Genomic DNA, 23,370 nt, shown 5'->3' on the forward strand with positions numbered 1-23,370 from the left:
GCAAAAAATTAGGTTCAACTCAATTAATTGCGGCTATACTGGATAACGGACATTCTGGTCACAATCGCGGTCATAAATTGAGGACAACCTCAATACAGAATATCAGATTTGGAGAAAATTATATAAAAGTAATAAGACAAGTGGGATCTTCAGAAATACTTAGGAATTTATTTTTATTTATTTATTTATTAGATTTCTATGCTGCCCTCCGCAGACTCAGGGCAGTTCACAACAGAAGTAAATACAAGATACAAAAGTAGAGCATGTAACAAATCTAAAGTTAAAAACTAATCTAAATACCCCAATACTTGGGGAGTACTTGTTTTTGTGCAGTATAATGACATCCTTTGCTTCCCCACTTTTTTTGAAAGAAAACCCAGTACTGTTATCAATAGCCCTGTGTTGCCTCTGTTCTGTTGCAATTTTTGTGTGTTTTGAACAGTCCCCCCCCCCCATTTGTATTGTTCCCAGATGAATGTTCTAAAACGGCAGCAGCGCATGATAAAAAACCGGGAATCTGCTTGTCAGTCACGGAGGAAGAAAAAGGAATATATGCAGGGTTTAGAAGCTAGACTGAATGCTGCTTTGTTAGAAAATGATCATCTTAAAAGAGAGAATGGTTCACTGAAGAAACAGCTAGATGACCTGGCAGTGGAGGTAAGTGCATTAATTATGAAAAAATATTATTCCAACTTTCCTTTCCTTTACAGACATGCAAAGGTTGTAAATGTGAGGACTGGTCTCACCATAGTAACTGCAAGCAATCTACATGAATCACTTACTAAACAAGTATTACATGAATAAAATAATTAGAGCAATTCCCGCTACCCTTGTCATCCAATACACATACCTGATTGAGTAATCCTTAGAACATTGATCAGGATGTGTACATTTTATGATTGTCTTATAGGCATATAATTTCTCCTGTTTATTGGGGTCACAAAAGACGTTTGCAATAGTGGCAAAAGGATGAGGAAAAAATGAAGCATAGTAGCTACAGGGGGTGGACAAAAAAATGGAAACACCTTTAAAATCCAGATTTGTGAAGCTCCCTTTGAACAGTTTTTGTGGAAACTGGGTTCTGTACGTGTCTATTGAGCTCTGCAGTGATTTTAGGAGCTGCAGTCTTGCAATCCGCTCTAACAATTTGCTTTAGAGTCCGACGGTCTCTGTCAGACAACTTCGACTTTCCACCAGACCTGTGCTTGGCTGAGGACGTTTTCCCTTCTCTTTCAAAAGCAGTCATTACTTTTGAGACATTACCTCTTGAAACGCCAAACATTTGGGCACTTTCTGTTACACTAGCGCCTGCCATTCAAGCACCAACAATTTGGCCTCTTTGAAAGTCTGAGAGGTCTGCCATTTCTAGAAGGTTATAGCCAATTTCCTTAAATTTATGTATGTAAAAAAAGGTAGTTTAAAAAAACATATCAAATAACAGAATTAAAAGAAAAAACATTAAAATATATCAAGTTTTGATTGATTTGAACATGTTCAAACATTATGATGCCAAAAAGTCAAGTGTTTCCATTTTTTGTCCACCCCTGTAGTAGTATTATTAACCAAGGCTGCTGTCTCTTTGTGGCCCTTTCAATGTTGAAAGTGAAGCTAGTTGATTATTATTTTATCGTTTAATTTTCCATTTTCTATCTAGAATCAGAATCTCAAAGGCTCCCCTCCAAAAAGAAGAGCATTATGCGTGATGGTGTTGCTTGCTTTTGTAATGCTAAATTATGATCGACTAAGGTAAGGTTCATAGGGAAGAATGTATCTGGGGGTAGTTGCAAAATAAGCACCAAATATGAGCTTATAATTTAATGATCACTTCAGTAGTAGTTTCTTGGGATTAGCTGGTAAAAATTTATTACACTGGCTACTTACCTTTCTTCCACTAGAAACTGCATCTGCATGCAAATGGAATGATTTAAAGAGAGCCTTCTGGATATCACAGCAGAGAATATTTCTTTCATTTTTCAAATGTGTTGTGTTCTGGTTTAGATTATGACAACATTGGGAATTGCAGGCTCTGAATCCAGCAAAATAATAAAGCCTAAGACAAGAAAAGATTGTTTTCAAAACACCATATAGATGCTCAATATCCAGGACTGAGAGATGGGCAACAAAATGACTATTACTGTATATGAGAAACTATTACTGTATATGAGAAAGTGACACAGGATTTAAACACTGGAGTCAGTGTCTAAGTATGGTCTTCGGAGAGGGGCGACATACACATCTAATAAATAATAATAATAATAATAATAATTATTATTATTATTATTATTACTATTATTATTGTGGTGGCTCCATTTCTGGATTCTGCTATAGCCGCTCTTCATCATTAATAACAGCTTATTTTACATCTGCAGTAAAGATAACCTATCTAAGTCTCATCCGTGAGTCTTCTGTCACAGAGAGATTAATTGCTATGCCCAGGCTAAACTGTGGCAGGAGCAAACTCTTCTTATGAAATAGAAGTTAAGTATTTGTGATAGATATAACAGTGGAATTGAGCATTGCAGGAGAAACTTGACATATTCAAAGGATAGGGAGAACAGTTTTTAGCATTCAAGAAATCCATATTCCCAGGGTCACCCCAAGAACTGACTAGGACAGTGATGGCAAACCTTTTTCTCCGTACTGAAGGAGCGGGTCCAGCAGTCACATGGGTTGCTCATGTCCAATCCGGTGGAACTGAGCCTAGTGTTAAAAAAGCTTGCCGGATCCGCCCCTTCCCCAGAATTCGCTCAGTTCGCATATCCTGCGGTTGTATTGTGATAGCTCGTTCAACATTCTAACACCTTCCCTTCGATCTTTTTCTTCAAAAGTAGTAAGAATTGTTTTATCATTATTATTTACTTGCACTAATAGCGCCAGCCGTTTGCGGCTCGGCTTTTTTCCTTTGGAGAAGTTGCGGTTTCGTTTTCCCCCGGCGGTTTTGCCGTGTACGATCCCCGCGGCCGCTTGTGGATTCTTTTAATCCTTTGGCCTGGAGGTTCTGGTGCAAGTATTAATCTATTGATTTATTGATTCTTATTGTATATATAAATATTAAAGGGCTTAAGAATACCTCCTGCGGAGTGAGACGCCTCGATAGTCTCCTGGACTTAGTCGATCGCTTCCCCTTTAAGAAATTTTACGGAGCGATTTTTCGGCGCGAAGGCCTTCGCGCCCTTTTTAAATCTAGGCCTCTCGTGTTGGCCTCCTGCCAGCCGCGTAGGCCTCAGTCCACCGCGTGGATCCCGGAGCGGGCCTTGGGGGTCCCAGGCTAAATTCTCCACCGGCTAAGCCTCCAACCAGAGTGCCTTGGTTTACTTAATTGAAAAGTTTAGGGAGGCTGGCCCCGCTGGATCTGGGGACACGAACTCTGGGTTTGCCCAGATTGTCCTCAAGTCTCAGCAGCTTCGAGGCCTCGAAGCAGGATCCATTCCTCTTGGGAAGTCCTTAAAATTCTTCTCCTTATTTATTCAGTTATTGGCTCAGCCTTGTCTTCTGTTAATTGTCAGACTATGGCTACCTTTCCCAAGAGAGGCACAACTAAAGGTCCCAGAGAGGCCAGGCCTACAGGCGATGAGATTACTAGTATCCCCCAGGCCTCTTCCTCCTCTTCTCCAGGGGCCCGCCTCCCGACCAAGGTCACCAGGGCCGAGAAGAGAAGGGACCTAGCCCTACAAAGAATCCATGACAAATCAGCAAAACGTTTGAAAGTGCAGGCCCAAGTAATCAGTAGTCAAGACCCCCCAGAGGCTTCTAGTCTACCTCCTTCTGGGGTCCCTGTGTTATCTCTGGATGAGCCTAACCTAGACAGACCCCAACCTAACCTATGGGGCATAGGTCCAGAGGAACCAGATATTATTGAAGATTCCCCCCAGCCAGGATCCTCCCAGGCCTTTAGGGATTCTTCTGCCATCCCTGCTGATATTTCCAGTTTACCTCCTGAGTTCCAATCTATTTTTGCTGTGTTGTCCAAGGCCATTGATGCCAAACTCTCCTCCATCAATGAGCTGCCCTTACCTCCTCCTCCTTCTCGTCCCTCCCGCCCCTTGGGTTCTTCCCCAGCGGTTAGAGCTCCTATTCAGGATGGTTCAGATTCTTCTCAGGACGAATATGAGGATATGGAGGATGATGAGGATCCTTTCCAAGGTCTATCAGATGATGAGCAATCTCAAATAAAGGTTCCTTCTCCCATTACCATTTTTCCTTCTCAATTATTCAAATCTCTCCTCCTCAAAGCTAGAATTTCTACGGGATTAGCGGCCCAGGAGAAACAAGCCTCCACTTCCACTGATCCCCCGGAGGAGAATTTACCTTACTTCACAGAGGAACAGGAGGATAACGAGGTAATTCCTATGCCTAAACTGTTTAAAGATGCCTTACTCAAGCAGTGGGATTTCCCAGCCTCTGGCCTTAATCCCTCCACCAAGGACAGAAAGTTGTACAAACTTTCCTCTTCCTATGAAGAGCTTCTATCCTTTCCCAAACCGGATGAACCTGTCAAGATCCTTCACTCGGCAGCGGCTGTGCCAGGCGAGGCGGAGGAGGTCCTCCGCCCAGAGGACAAGCGCATTGAACAAATGCTCAAAAGAGGATTCACCGCAGATTCCTGGGCCATTAAAAGTTCTGCAGCGGCTTCCTTTTTCTCCAGAGCCATGCTGCTGTGGCTTCGCCAACTTCAACAGCATATTCCTCCCGATGACTTGAGAGGTCAACAAGACTTCAACAAAGTCTTTGCAGCTGCCCAGTACGTGGCTGATGCCACCTTGCAATCTACTAGATTTTCTGCTAAGTCTATTGCAGCTTCTACAACGGCAAGGAGACTCCTATGGATTCGCCCTTGGCAAGCGGGAGTACGCCAGAAGTGGCAGTTATCCCAGGGACCCTTAAAGCGTGACCTTCTCTTCGGTGATCTTCTGGATCCACTCCTCACGGAAACCACGGACAAGAAGAAGGTTTTGGGTCCAACCACAAAAAAGGCTACCAAAACGCAGTCCTTTCGTCGCCCAGGGCGCCAGCAAGAGCAAGCGGCTTCCTATCAGAGATCTCCAGGTCAGTATTCCCCCCGCTTTCGTTCCCAAGGTAGGAACTCCAGGGGTAGAGGTTTTCGCTTCCAAAGGGGAGCTTCCTCTAACAGGGCCTCAAAAAAACCTAGATGGTAATCCTTCCTCTATTCCCATAGGGGGTCGCTTAGCCCATTTTGCCTCTAATTGGCGTCTCACCTCCAAGGACCCCTGGGTCATTGACACTGTTCACACAGGCCTTCTTTTAGAATTTATTTCTCCTCCCCCTAAACGTTTTATTTCCTGCCCTTCTCCCAGGTCCTCCTCAGATTGTAACCGTATGGAGGAGGCCATTTCTCATCTATTGTCCATCAGAGCCATTCAACCGGTTCCTTCCGGTCAGAAGGGCCAAGGTTTTTATTCCATCCTATTTATGGTTCCAAAGTCCTCCGGAGGTTGGAGAGCTATTTTGGATTTAAAGAAACTAAACCTATTCATCAAATATAGGAAGTTTAAGATGCACTCCTTATCCTCTATTCTGGCCGCCATTCACACGGGAGATTTCATGGTCTCCTTAGACCTCACTGAGGCCTACCTTCACATTCCTATAGCCAAATGCCACAGAAAATTTTTACGTTTTTCCTTTCAAGGCAGGCATTTCCAGTATAGGGCGATGCCATTTGGCCTTTCCTCGGCCCCTCGGGTCTTTACAAAGCTCTTGGGGTCCCTGGCGGCCTATATCCGGGCGTCTCCCATCCACATTTTATGTTATCTTGATGATATTTTGATTCATGGGAACTCCCTAGAGAAAGTGAAAACAGACCTTTCTATCACCATGTCAGTCCTTCAGGACCATGGTTTTTCCATCAACTTTGAAAAAAGTCACCTCCAACCTTCCACATCCATTTCTCACCTGGGTTCCATTATCGATTCAGAATCCTCCCAGGTTTTTCTCTCTCCCGAGAGAAAACTCAGTATAGGGGAGTTAATTTCTAACATTTTACCTAATTCTTCAGTATCCATAGTAACTCTGTCTTCCCTTTTGGGGAAGATGGTGTCATGCATAGGCATCATTCCCTGGGCTCGCCTTCATGCTAGGGAACTCCAGTGGCTCCTATTACCCTTTCAGAGATCGGGGCACAGCAACTCAAATCGGCGCATTGTCATCCCGCCAAGTGTTCGCAGATCCTTCAAGTGGTGGAAGTCTCCGGCCATGGACAAAGGATCCCCGTTCAGGTGCCCGGATCAATTTGTCATCACCACAGATGCCAGTCTATCGGGATGGGGCGCCCACGCCCAGGGGATGATAGCCCAGGGCACGTGGTCCCCGGAGGAAGCTTCCAGGCCAATCAATTGGCTAGAGTTAAGAGCCGTTTCCCTGGCTTTGAAGCATTTCTCTCCTCGCATTCCCAACCGGCACGTTCTCATTCTCACCGACAACATTGCCACAAAAAGCCATATCTGCAGACAGGGGGGCACGAGATCCAAGGCTCTCATGAGGGAGGCCCTCAAGTTAGGCCTTTGGGCGGAAAAACATCTTCGGTCGCTCCTAGCCGACCACATCTCGGGGAGCCTCAACGTCCAGGCGGACTGGCTATCTCGAGCAACGATAGACCCAGGAGAGTGGAACCTCCATCAGGACCTGTTCCATCAAATCAGCCTCAGATTCGGCCTACCAGTCCTGGATCTCTTCGCGACCAATGCAAACGCCCAACTCCCTCGCTTCTTTTCCAGATTTCCATCCCCGGGAGCGGAAGCAATCAATGCCCTCCGGAGTCCATGGCCTCCAGGCCTACTCTACGCATTTCCTCCAATTCCAATTCTCCCGGACGTGATTCACAAGGTCCTCACCGAGAGGGCCCGAGTAATCTTAATCGCCCCTCATTGGCCCCGCCGGCCGTGGTTCGCGGATCTCCAACAGCTGTCCGTCCAGGACCCTTGGCGACTCCCCGTTTCGGGGGATATGCTGCGGCAGGGGGCCTCATTCCATCCAGACCCGGAGTGGTTCCACCTCACCGCCTGGCTGTTATCAGGAGAGACTTAGAACTGCGTGGTCATGACCCCGATTCAGTGGAGGTCATTTTAAAGGCCAGAAGGGGTTCGACCAATCGAATCTACGACCACACGTGGTCCAAGTTTCACCAGTGGTGTCTACAGGAAGGTCTCTCCCCTCTGTGCATTCCCATACACAGAATTATTTCCTTCCTTATGCAAGGCTTCCATAAAGGACTTTCCACCAGCACCCTCCGGCGTCATCTGGCTGCCATTTCATCCGTCCTAGGGGGTCCCCGCAGACAGCCTCTCCGATCCTTCCCGGAAGTTCAGGAATTCCTCAAGGGCATAGCCAACCTCAGACCTTCCAAGGTCCACAGGTATCCATCCTGGGATTTGCCACGGGTTCTCCATTCCCTCACGCAGGCACCATACGAACCCCTAAAATCGGCGTCCCTCAGGTACCTATCCTTTAAGGTAGCATTCCTGGTGGCTATTACCTCTGCCCGACGCATTTCGGAGCTGGCTGCCCTCTCAATCAGGCAGGACCTTTGTCAATTCCATCAGGACAAGGTAGTCTTGCGACTGGACCCCACCTTCTTACCCAAGGTCAGTTCCATGTTCCACAGATCTCAGGATATTGTCCTACCTTCCTTCTGCCTCCAACGAGACCATCCCTTGGCAATTAGATGGCACACCCTGGATCTCATCAGAGCGCTGAGAATCTATATCCAACGCACAGGACCCTTTCGGAGGTCAGAAGCACTTTTTATAGCCTATCACCCCAGAGTCATGGGGGCCAAAGTGTCTTCAACAGTAATAGGCCGTTGGATCAGAGGGACTATATCTAAGGCCTATGAGTCGGCCTCCCTCTCAGTTCCAAGGAACATCACAGCGCATTCTACCAGGAGCGCAGCCACCTCGGCCGCTTGGGCGACTCAAGCCCCGTTGGAGGAGGTCTGCAAAGCAGCCACTTGGGCCTCGCCAAATTCCTTCATCAGGCACTACAAGATTGATTCTTACGCTTCAGCGGACGCTGCCTTCGGCAGAAGGGTACTCCAATCCGTTATCTCACACGATAGCAATCTAATCCCACCCTAGGGACCATCTATTGGGTATGTCCCATGTGACTGCTGGACCCGCTCCTTCAGTACGGAGAATAGGCGTTGATTGCTTACCTGAACGCCTCTTCTCGTACGGTGAGCGGGTACAGCAGTCACTTCCCGCCCTTGTATGTGTCTTCTTTACCTTTCTATATCTTTCTTCCTCTAACAATGAGAGTTGAACACTACAGAGCTTCACAGCTGAGCCTAGTCTATGGATTCGCGAATTCTGGGGAAGGGGCGGATCCGGCAAGCTTTTTTAACACTAGGCTCAGTTCCACCGGATTGGACATGAGCAACCCATGTGACTGCTGTACCCGCTCACCGTACGAGAAGAGGCGTTCAGGTAAGCAATCAACGCCTATTTTCCTCGGGTGCCAAAAGCGTGCCCCAATGTGCTATCACACTTGTCTGCGTGCTCAAACCTATAATGCAATGCCCCCACACCCCACGCATGCATACATGACCCCGCCCACTGCCCCGTCCCTATGCAGAACACCCCCTGCTCCCTTGTTTCCCAACTTCCAGTAGGCTCAGAAGGCCTGTTTTTCACCCTCCCCAGGTACCAGAGGCTTTCTTGGAGCCTGGGGAGGGTGAAAACGGCCTCCCCCCACCCTACCTTGATGATCTTCCAGAGGCCAAAGATCAGCACAAGCCAAAAGTCAGCTAGAACTGAACTAGGTCAATGACTCATGTGCCGGCAGATATGGCTCCATGTGGCACGCGTGCCATAGATTCGCCATCACCGGAATAGGATTTCCTCAATTCTTCTGTAGGCCATTTTCAGAAAGTTAAGATTATATGAGCAACATTACCAACTACTCCCTGTACCTTTAGCATGCTTTCATTGTTCTTGTTATTCTTTATATGTATATACTTTACTGAAAATCTTACAACAGCTTTTTAGCACTTTGACTAAAATTGTGCAAGAAATTTGAAAATATCCAAGCTTTATAATAATAGTTAAAATATAATTAGTTTTTATAATCAAGAAAGGGACATAACTAAGGCAGAATACCAGCAAATAGCCCGAACCTGCAAAGATGAAGTGAGGAAAAGTAAAGCTCACAATGAACAAAGGCTTGCAACAAGAGTAAAAAGTAACAAAAAAAATTTCTTCCAACATATTACAACAAGAAAAATGTCAAGGAAACAATTGGTCCATTGCAGGGAGAACGTGGCAAGAAGGTGACAAACAACAGGGAAAAAGCAGAGCTACTCAACACTTTTTTTGCATCTCTCTTTATACAAAGGGAAAAAAACAGTCCAACCTATCAAAAACAGCATCACAAAAAATATATTAGGAACACAAGTTAAAATAGGGAAGAAAATGTCTACCCTAGACGGATTCAGATCACTTTATAATGCCGAGTGTGTAAGGTCACACTCGGAGTACTGCATCCAGTTTTGGTTGCCATGATTTTTTTTAAAAAATTGAGACTCTAGAAAGAGTGCAGAGAAGAGCAACAAAGATGATTAGGGGATTGTAGGCTAAAACATAAAAAGAACCGTTGCTGGAATTGGGTATGTCTAGTTTGATAAAAAGAAGGACTAGGGGTGATATGATTGCAGTGCTCCAGTATCTACCTCAAAGAAGAAGGAGTAAAGCTATTCCCCAAAGCACCTGAAGGCAGGGCAAAAAGCAGTGGGTGAAAACTAATCAAGGAGAGAAGCAGCTTAGAACTAAGGGGAAATTTTCTGACAGTTAGAACAATTAATCAGTGGAACAACTTGCCTCCAGAAGTTGTAAATGTTCCAGCACTGGAAGTTTTAAAGAAGAGATTGGAAAACTATTTGTCTGAAATGATACAGGGTTTCCTGCCTCAACGGGGTTGGACTCCAAGGTCCCTTCCAACTCTTTTGTTCTGTTCTGTTCTGTTCTGTTCTGTTCCGTGCCCTGCCATTCCATTCCCTATTCTATTCTATTCTATTCTATTGTCCATTTCAAGGCTTTTGTGGAAGGTTTGTCTGGAAAGGGAAAGATCTTTCTCCTGGCATTTGTCTGCCTCATCAGTTTTTTCACTTATACTGCTTAAACTTCCCAGCCCCAATTTTAGAATTGTTTTGTCCTTAGAAAACTTTTATAACTAACATGTGTTTAAGATGATCTCATTGTTGGCGGGAGCAAAACAGTTACTGTACAATTTAAATGACAAAGATCTGGTTTTTTTCACTTGAACAGAGCTTGTTTTTAGCCATATGTAGAAATCATATTCAGTTCTGCTAGCTGGAAAGATAGCCTTTTGTCAATTTGTTAAAATAATATGTGGCCCAAAGAAGATAGAATAGAACTAAGCACTAAATTCAGCAACAAACGTGTATGTTGCTGATCAGGCTCCTTGCTGCTGCTTTTCCTCTTTCAATCTAAACATGACTCAGTGAGACATATAGCTCAAAAGGGACCCTGAGGTTGGTCCTTGATTTACTGAATTTGACTTTCAGGGAGTAATTGTTATCTATTTTGTGCCAATGTCAGCAGCAGCAGCACGTCAAACATACTTTTTTATTTGCAGTATCTGAGGGAAAATTGTCTTTGCTTCTTCTTCAAGTTTGGCTCAAAATTAACCTCCACATTTAGTATAACAGAAAGTTTCTTGCTGAAGAGACTACAACTCCTGTCAAGAACTCTCTTATGTGGTAAATTAAGTCACTGACTAGGATCTGAAATCCTGTTTGAGGCTCATACGAAAAATTTGTTCCATTTCAAGAGGGACAGTTAGGTTCTTGACCATATAAGAAATTATTTATGAATTGTTCCAGCTACACTTTCTTTAAAGAATGGAATGGTTTTTTTCAGTGTACTGGATTATTAAAATTAAGTGCAGGGTCTAATTAAAATTGAGGATAACATACTTTCTACACACAATAATTAAAGTGAGGAATATTATCCTCATAGATTATAAGAACAGTTGCTTGCTTTGTTGGGTTAATATTTCACATTGGATATGAATTTTGTAAATCTAATTGCCATGCCATATATACCACATATCACATGTAGAAAATAAGGTTTTGGCATCTCTCTCTTTAAAAAAAAAAATATTTTATTGATTTTTGATTTCGAGACCAAACAAAAAACACAGACAAAACACAAAAGGAGCCAAAGCCGCTCCATTCTTCTCAGAAGTCACGGGAATTCTGATATAGAAATATACTATTACATAAGTATTCTTTTGTTCAACCAATCATAAAACTTATACCAAATTGTATTATATTCCAATTCTTCTTGTCCTTTTAACCGCCTTGTCCTCATATCCATTTCAGCGCAATCAGTAATCCTAATGATTATTTCTTCTTCTTTTGGAATTTCAACATCCTTCCATCTTTGTGCGTAGGCTAGCCTGGCTGCCGTTAAGATATATATTAATAGATATTTAGCTTCTTTTTTACATTTTTGGGAGGGTATACCTAGTAGAAAAAATTCTGGAGTTTTGCCCACTTCATGTTGTGTTATTTCTTCTAGCCATTTCTCTATTAGGTTCCAATAATATTTAGCTTTAGTACAGGTCCACCACTGGTGATAATAAGTGTCTATCTCTTTTTTACATTTCCAACAATTCGGTTGGGAATTTGGATACATTTTAGAAAGTCTGTAGGGAGGCAAATGCCATCTGTGAAACATCTTCATCTGGTTTTCTTTAAATACCACAGACTTTATAATTTGCCAGTTGTATGTCCAAAGATTTTCCCATTTGTCCATGTCTATTGAATGCCCAAAATTCCTGCACCAGCTGATCATACTATCTTTTAACATAATACTTTCTGTTTTAGATCTTAATACTGTATATGTTTATAAATTTTTCCAATCATTTTTTCTTGACTTTTCATAATTATTTTTATCAAAGACACTTTTCCCTCTCTGAAAAAGATAAGTCTTTTTATCTGCTTGAAATCTTGTTTGAATCTGGGCATAAGTCCACCAGTCTATCTCCCTTCCCTCATTATTTAATTCTTGTCTAGGTTTTAGTTCCATATGCGAGTCTAAAAGGTCTTTGTATCTTAGACATGTGGTACCTTGTAGTAAGTTTGGGTGTCTTATTGCCTCGATTGGGGAGATCCATTCGGGCACAGTTAAGACGTGGTCTTTCCTAATCTCTGTCCATACTTGTAATAGGGAATTTCTAACTATATGATTTTTAAAATACTTATGGACTTTGTATTTCTCATACCACACGGAGGCATGCCACCCCAACATTAGATCGTGGCCTTTTAAACTTAGAACTCTACTACTTTCTAGGGTGAGCCAATCTCTTATCCATACCATCACGGCTGCTTGATAATACAATTTCCAATTTGGTAGGCCAAACCCTCCTCTTTCTTTCACATCTTCTAATACTGTTAGTTTAATTCTTGCTTTTTTGCTTTGCCAGATAAAATTTTTAACTGTCTTTTTAAGTTCAATAAAGAATTTCTTACCTGGATTAATTGGAATTACCTGAAATAAGAACAAAAGTTTAAATAGGATATTCATCCTTATTGTAGATATTGTTCTTAGGAGGGAGAGTTGAAGATTATTCCATATTTTCAAATCTTTTAACAATTTAGTGTAATTGTCTTATTTTAAGGAAGAGGCTTTTGAGATTATCCAGACACCCAGGTATTTTATCTTCTTTACGACCTTCGTTTTTGTTAAAATTTCTAATTGGTTTATCTGCTCTATGGTCATGTTTTTTTATTATTATATGTGTTTTAGATTTGTTGATTTTTAACCCAGCAACATTCCCAAATTCTTGTATCACATCCATTAATTTAGGTATCGTCATCAAGGGTTCCTCTGCGATAAGAGCTACATCCTCAGCAAATGCCTGAACTTTGTAAATTTCCACGCTGATCTTTAACCCTTTTATTTCACTATTTTGTCTTATTTTGATTAACAAGATTTCAGGTGGGGAAAGGGGGCAACCCTGTCTAACTCCTTTACATATCTCAAATGTGTCAGTTTATTCCCCATTTTTCATGATTTTAGCTGTTTGTTTGACATATATAGAATCAATTTACAAAAATTTACACCAAAGTTCATTCTATCTAATTGTAATTTTAGAAATCTCCAATTTACATTATCAAAGGCTTTTTTTGCATCTAAAAAGATTAATGACATTTGTTTTTCAGGGTGGTACTCATAGTATTCTAAAACATTTAGAAAACCATTTTGATTGCTATGAATTATATCATTAAGAATTTTTTTAATTCTAGAGACAAATATTTTATAATCAACATTCAGGAGGGATATTGGTCTATATAACTTTCTATTTTTTCCTTTGGTGTTCCTAATTTTGGTATTAATGTGATCATGGCTTCAGACCAGGATATTGGAGTTTTTGCATCTAAAATTATTTTGTTGAAAATCTCTAGCATATTCACCGTTATTATATATATATCCTTTGAATAGGCAGATGAAGCTGCCAATTATGGGTGGGAGAGAGGCACTGTGCCCACTTTCAGATGGTGTCTCAGTTGCATCCATTCTGGATTATCAGGCCTTGGCCACAGCGATATACATGCTTGTTTCCCCCAGGTTATGTTATTGCAAGATAGGTCTGCCTATGGAAACTACTTGGAGAAAAAAAACATAGAAGCCCACTAATTAACAGAAAAGCACCACTGTTCACACATAACTCCAGGGCTTTGAGTGGCTACCAATAGGTTTCTGAATAGAATTAAAAGTCTAGGCATGTGATTGATACCATGGTGCCTTACCGGGGGTGGATCTCTTGATTGTGGATATCGCCTGACCAGTACATAAACCTCACATTTTGATTTTTCATGTGCACCATGTGACATGAAGATATACTGAATTTAAAACTATTGTGTCTCTTTCTTTCAGTGGGTTTGAATGGGGACCTGATTCTGCTGAACAACTTGCCAACACTGGCTACCAAAGTCGGCATCTTCTTGAATTTTCTGCAAGCAGGCCCCGGGAAACAGATGGCAAGAATAATGATGGGTAAGCATAAAACTTTATACTTTAGTGTCTTCCAGTTTGAAATATTCTTCATATTATTGGCCAGATGTGATTGGACACACAAGGAATTTGTCTTGATGCTTATGCTCTTAGTGTACATAAAAGAAGATGCATTTGTGTAAGGTACAACACTTAATGATAGTCATAGGGTATAAATAAACAGTCAAATCATATTAGGAACCCAATCAATATAAATTGTAAGGATACAAGCAACAAAGTTACAGTCATGTAGTCATATGTGGGAGGAGATGAGTGATAGGAACGATGAGAAGAATAATAGTAGTGCAGTCTTAGTGAAGGAAGTGGTGAATGAATTATTTGTTTAGCAGAGTGATGGCATTTGGGGAAAACTGTTCTTGTGTCAAGTTGTTCTGGTGTGCAGTGCTCTATAGCATTGTTTTGAGGGTAGAAGTTGAAACAATTTATGTCCAGGATGAGAGAGGGGTCTAGATATTTTCACAACCCTAGTAGAATAGAAGTGCAGATTTAGTAGAAAGTCTGACAGTGTTGAGGGAATTATTTGTTTAGTAGAGTGATGGTGTTTGGAAAAAAACTGTTCTTGTGTCTAGTTGTCTTGGTGTGCAGTGCTCTGTAGCGATGTTTTGAGGGTAGGAGTTGAAACAATTTGTGTCCAGGATGTGAGGGGTCAGTAAATATTTTCCCCGCCCTCTTTTTGACTCGTGCAGTATACAGGTCCTCAATGGAAGGCAGGTTGGCAGCAATTGTTTTTTCTGCAGTTCTGATTATCCTCTGAAGCCTGTGTCTGTCTTGTTGGATTGCAGAACCAAACCAGACAGTTATACTCTGTAGTATATATATGATATATATGATATATATATTATACTCTTATATACCTCTAGGCGCAGATGACAGACTCAATAATTCCTCTATAGAACTGTATCAGCAGCTCCTTGGACAGTTTGAGCTTCCTGAGTTAGCGCAGAAAGAACATTCTTTGTTGTGCTTTTTGAATGAAATTTCTGATATTACATTTGATATTTTATTTGTTTGTTTGTTTGTTTATTTTATTTATTTATTCATTCATTCATTCATTTATTTATTAGATTTGTATGCTGCCCCTCTCCGAGGACTCGAATGCAAATGTAACAAATGGCTAATGTATTGCTTATTTCTACTTAAGGGCCCATATTTTTTTTTAATGACATGGCGCTATTTTGATCTGGTAACATTCCTCTCTGTCTCTGGTGCAGAAATATTGAAAAGTAACAAGACACAATTTCCCAAGTATTCCTGTGGCTATCAATATTATGTGTCTTATCCCAAAATCTAATGTTTTATGCTGCTGTGAAATTCCTGTTCTCATCGCTTAACAGAGAAGTGCTGTGTTTTCCAAGCAGAGTTGATATCCTGCATAAAACTGATCTTGCGATATAGTTCTGTATATATTTGTCAGATCTAAAATATGTGTTAAGAATTTTTAGCTGCTACAAAATGCTGCAAATTGTAACAGGAGCTACTCAATACATATTTTTAAAAATACAATGATACTTTATTGCATATTATTTGGTATTGTGTTAATGGTTTCACTGAGCGTCTGAACTTGCTGTTATTTAGAGGAAAAGATAAAAAGGGAAAGTGTTTCGGTTAATATAGGTAGTCCTTGGCTTACGACCACAATTGAGCCCAAAATTACTCTTGTTAAGTAAGATATTTGTTAAGTGAATCACTGCAGTAAATAAGTTAGTAACTTAACTGATCAATTTATTCACAGTTGTTAAGTGAATCTGGCTTCACCATTGACTTCACTTGTCAGAAGCTCGCAAAAGATGATCACATGACCTTGGTACACAGCAACGGTCATAAATATGAACCAGTTGCCAAGCACCTGAATTTTGATCACATGGTCATGGGGATGCTACAAAGATCATAACTGAAAAACAATCAAAAGTCAGAATTTTTAGTGCCATGGTAACTTTGAACTGTTACTAAATGAACTGTTGTAAGTCAAGGACTACTTGTATTTTGTCTGGGGGCTTTATAGTTTATAGGTACAAAAACTATCGTTCAATTCTTCGGCTTCAGTGTAAAGTAGGGCTTTGGAGTCTGTGCTTTTTCAATTATTGTTGGGCTACAATCATAGAAGTGGTCAGTAGAAAAGTACTTGGAGTCCAGCGGTATCAGGAATGCCTCCTGTTCTTCACTCTAATGCTTTGTTCTGCAGAAGAACAAATATGCTTCACCAGAAACATATTCTCGTTTTAGTTAATGTGTGTCTTATCTTAGAAACGTTTGTGTCCCAGCATCTTGCTGTCTCCCTCAGTTTTTATGGAACAACTTTGTTTTTCCCCGGTGGATTAGTCTAACATTATTGGAAACTTGAAACCTTCTGAGATGTAGGCGTTTCCCATTTCAATTAGGTCTTTTCTGAATCATTTTGTTCAAATACAGTAACCAAATTTTTTAAAAGGGCATTCAAACTGCTGGAACCTTTGTCTGGAAAATAATCTTATTATTTTCTTTGGACGCCCCAAGCATTCGATGTAGTGAACTTGAAAAAGCATTGAGAGTTTTCTTTCTGTGCTGACACAGATCCATATCAATTTATAGCCTGGAAAACAGTTCATCCTTTGGTGTTTAAAACCATGATCTAAGAAAACCTTCTCAGGGCAAGTCTGAGTTTACTGGCATATACTTTTGCAATAGGAATTCATATTAATTTTATCTTGATAGGCCTTTTCTCTGTTATTAGGATTAGAAAAAGAGTTTAAGCTGAATATGGACCAAAAGCCAGTGGAAAATCCTGCTCTTACTTGCCAAGGGAATAAGGCATGCTGAATGTAGAGGCATTTTATTGTTGTTTTCCCCAGAGCTTTCTCTGCCTGAGCAAATTGTTCTAAGCAGTTCAGAAGACTAGGCCCCAGGGTTGGAGGAGGACGATTTTTCTGTAACAGGCTGAAGCAGAGAGAAACAATATTTTTTAATTGTTTAACTGACCTTAATTAAGTGAAGAAAGAAATTCTCTCGTGGAAAGTAAGTCTATGCTGAATTGCTAAGGAATGCTCAGAGAAAGGTTTGAAACAAAGTGTTTCCTCTTCCTATTATAAAACTTCATTGAGAGTAATAATGCAATAGCATTAATACTACAAAGGATCAACACTGGGCATAACAGTGGGGGGAAACAAGATGCAGTCTTCTTCATAAGAATGTACGGTACATTGATTGTATATGAGTTTGTGAAACTTTGGCTTCATATTTACAAAAATAAAGGAACCCAGCAAAACCTCCTGCAGGAGGAGCACTCAGCTATTTATAAGGTGGAAAGCTGTATTTGAACTTTTAGTGACATTTTGGAAGTATACTTCAAAACATGATTGGCTTGAGATGAAAATGAAATCTTGTTTAATTTTAAGCCACATTTCAGTAAAACGAAATTAATTAGTTTACTACCTCTAGCCGAGAATAACTGCAAAAACTGCAAGAAACTGCAAGCTCAGAGAGCATCAAGAACATAATAGCTTTCTTGGTTTCAGGCAATTCAGGTTGTCCTTGACTTACAACCATTCATTTAGTGATTATTCAAAGTTACAATAGCATTGAAAAGGGTGACTTACCATTTTTCACACATATGACTGTGTAGCATCTTGATCAGGTAACTGATCAAAATTTGGACTCTTGACAACTGGCTCATTTATACTGTTGCAGTATCCTGGGGTTCACCTTTTGTAACCTCCTATTAATCAGTGGAAAAGCCAGATTCACTTAACAACCATGTTACTAACTTAACAATTGTAATGATTCACTTAAAAACTCTAACCAAAAATCGGGCAAAAATCACTTAACAACTGTTTTGCTTAACAACAGACATTTTAGACTGAATTTTTGTAAGTCGACGACTCCTGTATTAACCCAAAAATGACAGTGTGACACTAGAGTGCAAATTCCACTTGCAGCTTAGAAGAAGATCCCTTCCTATGGGTGGCTACATGAACATTTCTAGAAGAATAACTCTTCTGATCCTGACATTTTTAAGTGTGCCTGTGGTTGCTGTCAATTGCCTAGAATAATTTCCATTAATTGTTTGCAAATGTTCTCATTGGCTTCTTGCAGAAGTGTACTTTAGGCATTAAGTAAATGTGCACTTAATCACCGTTTGATTGAAATTTGGCTTTTTCAGCTAATAGGTGATTCAAATCTAACACAGTCTTTCATTTCTAAGATAGCTACAAAAGTGCCAAAAGCATAAATAGTTGAAAATGTTTTGAAAGCAGGCAGTAAAATGAGACCATTTGTAATGTCTTTACAATTAAAATTTTGTATTGTGAACTATGAACAAGCATGACTGTTGAAAGAAATCCAATATTGTTTGTGTATGAACTTTCTAAAACAGGGGCCTTTGGGGGTAGAAGAATAGAATTTCCCATTGTGTCTTCCTCACACATATAATATCAGCATACTTCATCACTACATTTGTAATATTTTTGTTCATTTGATTTGACTATCTACTCCCGGGCCAACATTTTAGATTCCAGGTGCTGGTTAGTACTTCACCAACAGCTTCTGTTTAGAATAGCCAGTTCACTCTTCTGCTAATGCCTCATCTGTTTTGCATCTTTTTCTTCTTCTTTCTGTGCTTAATTCTGAGAGCTCATATTGCACTGCTGTGAAGTATTTCTTTTACACCCACACTGCCTCCTTCTTTTCTTGACTATCTTCCACCTAATCCCAGCTCTGATTCCTCCATGTTCTGTTTGACTGAGCCTGCCCTTCCTAATGTTCCAAGAATTCTTGTGTGGTCATACACGTGGCTGAGTCTCAGTCCAATTTTTAAAGTCAGGCATTGTCCTTTTTTTCCCCTGCTCTTCCATTTGTATCTTTACAAACTTATAACAGACACCTTGTTATTCTCAGTTATTTTAGACTTGTATTCTGGCTTCTGGTAAACTCTAGGAATTTCCCTTGCCTTGCTCATATTCCTTTCTTCCAAACTTCTCACTTTTCAGGTAACAGTGAAAAACATTTCCAGATCTGTTTTTCAATTTTGTTTTGTCAGTTTCAAATGCTTGAAATAGAGATACTTGGAGAGGCGAGTAATAACTCCCATAGGATTTTCAGCTGCAAGGGTTTGTGCAGTGAACGTAAATGCATACTTTGCATTTATCATAGTGTTAGAAATGAGCTCAAATTTCATCTTCCCCACCAATGTAGAATCTATGAGAGCATTTCTGACAGTGATTGAAGGCTCTATTTGAAGATCTCTAGTGTAATGCATTGCTGCTTCATATTTAACTTGTGTGTACCAAAGGTGTACAGAGTCTTTTCACATGTACTATTGCCAAGATAGGCCTTCCCCATCCTACACATGTTCCTTTTTGATCCAGATGTAGAATTATATCCTCCTCCCTGTTGAAATCCATCCTATTTTTTTCAGGCCAATTCTTTATTTTATTTTTCTAAACATCTGTCTTATATCCCAACCCAGTTTGTGTCATTTCTAAACTGGATATGAAATCTCTTAATCAAGTCAGTGATAAAAATCCTACGAACCAAGACTTCACTCAGTACTTCCCTCCCAGCAAGGGGGGGGGGGCATTAATGATTGAGTTAATTGACTGCTTTTTAATGTAATGGGATTAGATTTGTACACATATTGCTTTTGTATTGTATTCTGTGAGCCGCCCTGAGCCTTCGGAGAAAGGCGGCATATAAGTCTAATTAATAATAATAATAATAACAATAACAATAACAACAACAACAACAATAATAAGCATTTTTCTATTGTGGTAATTCAGTCAATGGTGAATCCATTTAATCCATGCTTTACTGAATGAACAAAAGATTCTGTATCTACTTGATTTTAATCTATCTTACCTTTACCTTTATTTCATTTGTCGAATTATTTTATTAGCTTTACAGATGTCATTCTCTTTTTTTAATTTACTCTTGTTTGTATAATACATTTATTTTAAAATAGATCTACAATGTTAAATATTTTAAAAAATTATTTCCTAGATACAAGCCATCGGTTTTGGATAACAAAGCACTCATGGTAGTAACGGAGGAACCAATAATATATGTTCCTCCCCCACCTTGCCAGCCATTTATCAACCGGACAGAATCACTCAGGTAAGCTGTTTTTTAAAAATAAATAGTAGAGATGTTAGTGCCAGATAAGCATTAGGACTTAATGTTTGACTTCCTCAGTATTCAGTTCACTGGGTGTATAAATGAAACTTGCTGGTGTCTTAATGATTAAAAGGAATATATAAATAACAAGCCAAAAGAGCAACCTGGATAATTTTCTCATATTGGATTTATAAAAGAGGCTTGTTAAAATTTTGAACAATTTTGTGACAAGGGACAAAGAAAAAATGAAAAGAAATCAAGTTCTTTGGCATTATTTAAAGAAATCAAGATTAGCAAAAGTAAAAGGAAGGATATCAATCTGGTTTACTGATCAAGGATAAAGTAGATTGGATAAATTGTTATCTCTGGCAATCTTTAATGAACTTTTGCTAATGGGGACTGAACAACAAGCTTTTAAGGATTTGTTTATAGAAAGATGAGATATGGGAAGAAGAATCAGTGTTGTATTTTAAGAGAAGGAAACAAGTTACTAAAATTGTTACACTGTACTGTGATGAACAGGGAGGTCATTACTTTATATATTTCTGTTTATTTAGTATATTCTTATTTTTTTCTATTTTTATTTCTATTTTTTATTTTTATTCTTATTGCTTCTTTTCTATTATTGCTTCTACTTTCTGAACTTTTTTTCTTTCTGTATTTTTTTCTCTATTGTATCTTTTTAAGTTTTAATTTTTACCTTTTTAATTGTAATATTGAATAAAATTGCCATATAAAAAAGTGTCCTCTCATGTATTTTATCAATTTCAAGTAAATTCTATAACAATGACATAATATTAGTCAACACAAAGAGTTAGGATAACTATTTATTAGGTGATTTATTGATGAACTTGCAACTCCATTTCCATTTCTATACCATAGCTCAAAGCAAAAGTGTTTTATAGGCATCTGTACTGGAGTTTATGTAGTACTTTTCCAATATCATTTAAGAATAAACAAATCTACTTTCTTATATCTTACCAATCTTCACCTATCTTAAGCAGGCACAAACTGATTGGGAGATCCAAATTCAAATATTGAAATCTGATGTACTTAAAGTGAGACATTATTTCTGAAATTCTTATTTGAGGGTAAAAACAAGAGACCAACCTGAATATTTCAAAATAAGTGCTTTTAAGTTCTTATGGAGAAGGTTGTCCTTGAAATATATTTTTTCATTCCTATCATTATTCTATTTAATTTTCATGTTATGTGTACAGGTTAAGTCATGAACTAAGAGGTTGGGTACATAGACATGAAGCAGAAAGAACAAGATCAAGAAGGATGTCAAATAATCAGCAGCAAAAAGAGCAGACTGTCCAGGTAGGTTTGTGGAATCATTTATATTTTGTGGCAGCAGGAGAAGAGAAGGAGGAAAAATAAGGTCCTCAGGCCCAGTTCAAAAGAGAGAATTGTGTGTTCCGGAGAATGAACGAAATTCTGATAGTGTATTCCATCCCAAAAAATTTATTATACTAAGGTATCGTCAACCTCTGCTGACAGAGTGTAAAATCACTATTGAAGAGATGTTTTTATGTAATGCTGATCGATTTAGTCGTGTGTGTGTGTGTTTTCGTACATTTTTATGGATATAGGTATGTAGGTCTTGGCATATTTCTTCCCGTGTAAGGTTCAGAGAATCCTGGCGACATTTCAATAAGGTCCCACTCGTCATCTTCAGGCTGGTGCTTTAGGCTTTGTGAAAAAAGCTGAAAACACCAGCCTGAAGATGACGAGTGGGACCTCGTCGAAACATCGCCAGGATTCTCTGAACCTTACACGGGAAGGAACCCGAATATGCCAAGATATATATGTGTGTGTTTGTGTATATATGTGAAAACGTGTGTGTGTGTGTGTGTGTGTGTGTGTGTGGATCTTGAAAACATACATACATACATATATATCAAGAATTGTCCTAAAAACAATACACAAAAGATAAAGAAGGAACAGCAACTCCACCTGTTTATATGACTAAGCTTATTACAGGAGGGAAGGAAGGGCGTAGGCCTGTGACGCGGGCAATGAGCAAATTGAGCAGCATTATATAAAATCAACTATCTTCAATGAGGATTTTAACACTCTGATGACGTTAGTAGAGGACTAATGAAAGCTTAGTTAATTTTAGTACCGTATATACTCGAGTTTAAGCCGACCCGAGTATAAGCCGAGGCACCAGTTTTTGCCTCAAAAACTGGGAAAACATATTGACCCGAGTATAAGCCGAGGTTAGAAAATGCAGTGGCTACTGGTAACTTATAAAAATGGAAACCAATAAAATTACATTAATTGAAACATCAGAAGATTACATGTTTGAGAATATTTATTTTAAAGAAAACCAGTAAACTAGCTCTGTAAATTTAAAACAGGATTCCTTCTCATCATCTCATCATTAATTGGATTTACATTATTGTTCTGTTTTTATATATGCTGTGAGTCACCCGGAGTCCTTGGAGAGGGGCGGCATACAGATCCAATTAATTAATTAATTAATTAATTAAATAAATAAATAAATAAATAGATCAATCTGTAAATCCAAACAGAGCTTCAGCATTAGCTGCTGTGAGGTTATCAGCATAGAAAACCAGGTAGGTAGGTAGGTAGGTAGGTAGGTAGGTAGGTAGGTAGGTAGATAGATAGATAGATAGATAGAAAGATAGATGATAGATAGATAGATGATAGATAGATAGATAGAAAGACAGACAGACAGACTAGTGAGGCAAGCAAAACTTGCTAAACACAGACAGCTCTTGTGGTTTTGTATCCTAAATATGCAGGTCCTATTAAGAATCAAACTCATTTTTAAAATATGTAAAATGCTTCCCCTCATACTTGTTAATTGAAACTTGCTCTCAAACCCACTTTATAAAAGGCAACTTTTAAAGATCCACAAACACAGTTTAGGAATTCCTGTCTAGTTCTTGCCTTATTAGTTCCTATCCAAGCAAGGACAGCAACTACCACAAAATACCATTTTTTAAACAGTTTAAAACCTTTCAAAGGAGGGGGAGGAGAATCGGACAGCAGGGGGCCTTTTTAATCCAACTAAGGGCAATGCAGAGAGAGCAAGGAATAGCTACGGTAAACCTGTTGACAAATACACACAGGGAGTTTTTAAAAAAAGCCTCCCGGTTTCAGCAAGGGAAAAAGGAGGCACTTTGGCTACACACCCACTCCTTCAAAGAGGTAGCTGGCTTTTTTCATGGTGGGGGGGGAGAGGGGGCACACACACACACAC

General features: G+C 39.6%; 1 protein-coding gene across 3 annotated transcripts in view; it reads left to right on the forward strand.

The window, feature by feature from the left end:
- ATF6 (activating transcription factor 6) overlaps positions 1–23,370 on the forward strand; it is a 111,012-nt gene that overhangs the window by 23,712 nt on the left and 63,930 nt on the right. For all 3 annotated transcript variants that reach the window (XM_070746761.1, XM_070746763.1, XM_070746760.1), the window contains 5 exons: positions 472–657; positions 1,655–1,746; positions 13,914–14,033; positions 20,022–20,135; positions 21,356–21,458. In XM_070746761.1, the coding sequence (XP_070602862.1) occupies positions 472–657; positions 1,655–1,746; positions 13,914–14,033; positions 20,022–20,135; positions 21,356–21,458 (615 nt within the window). The remainder of the gene's footprint in view (positions 1–471; positions 658–1,654; positions 1,747–13,913; positions 14,034–20,021; positions 20,136–21,355; positions 21,459–23,370) is intronic.

Source organism: Erythrolamprus reginae, chromosome 3 (assembly GCF_031021105.1).
Source record: "Erythrolamprus reginae isolate rEryReg1 chromosome 3, rEryReg1.hap1, whole genome shotgun sequence".
Classification (NCBI taxonomy): Eukaryota; Metazoa; Chordata; class Lepidosauria; order Squamata; family Dipsadidae; genus Erythrolamprus; species Erythrolamprus reginae.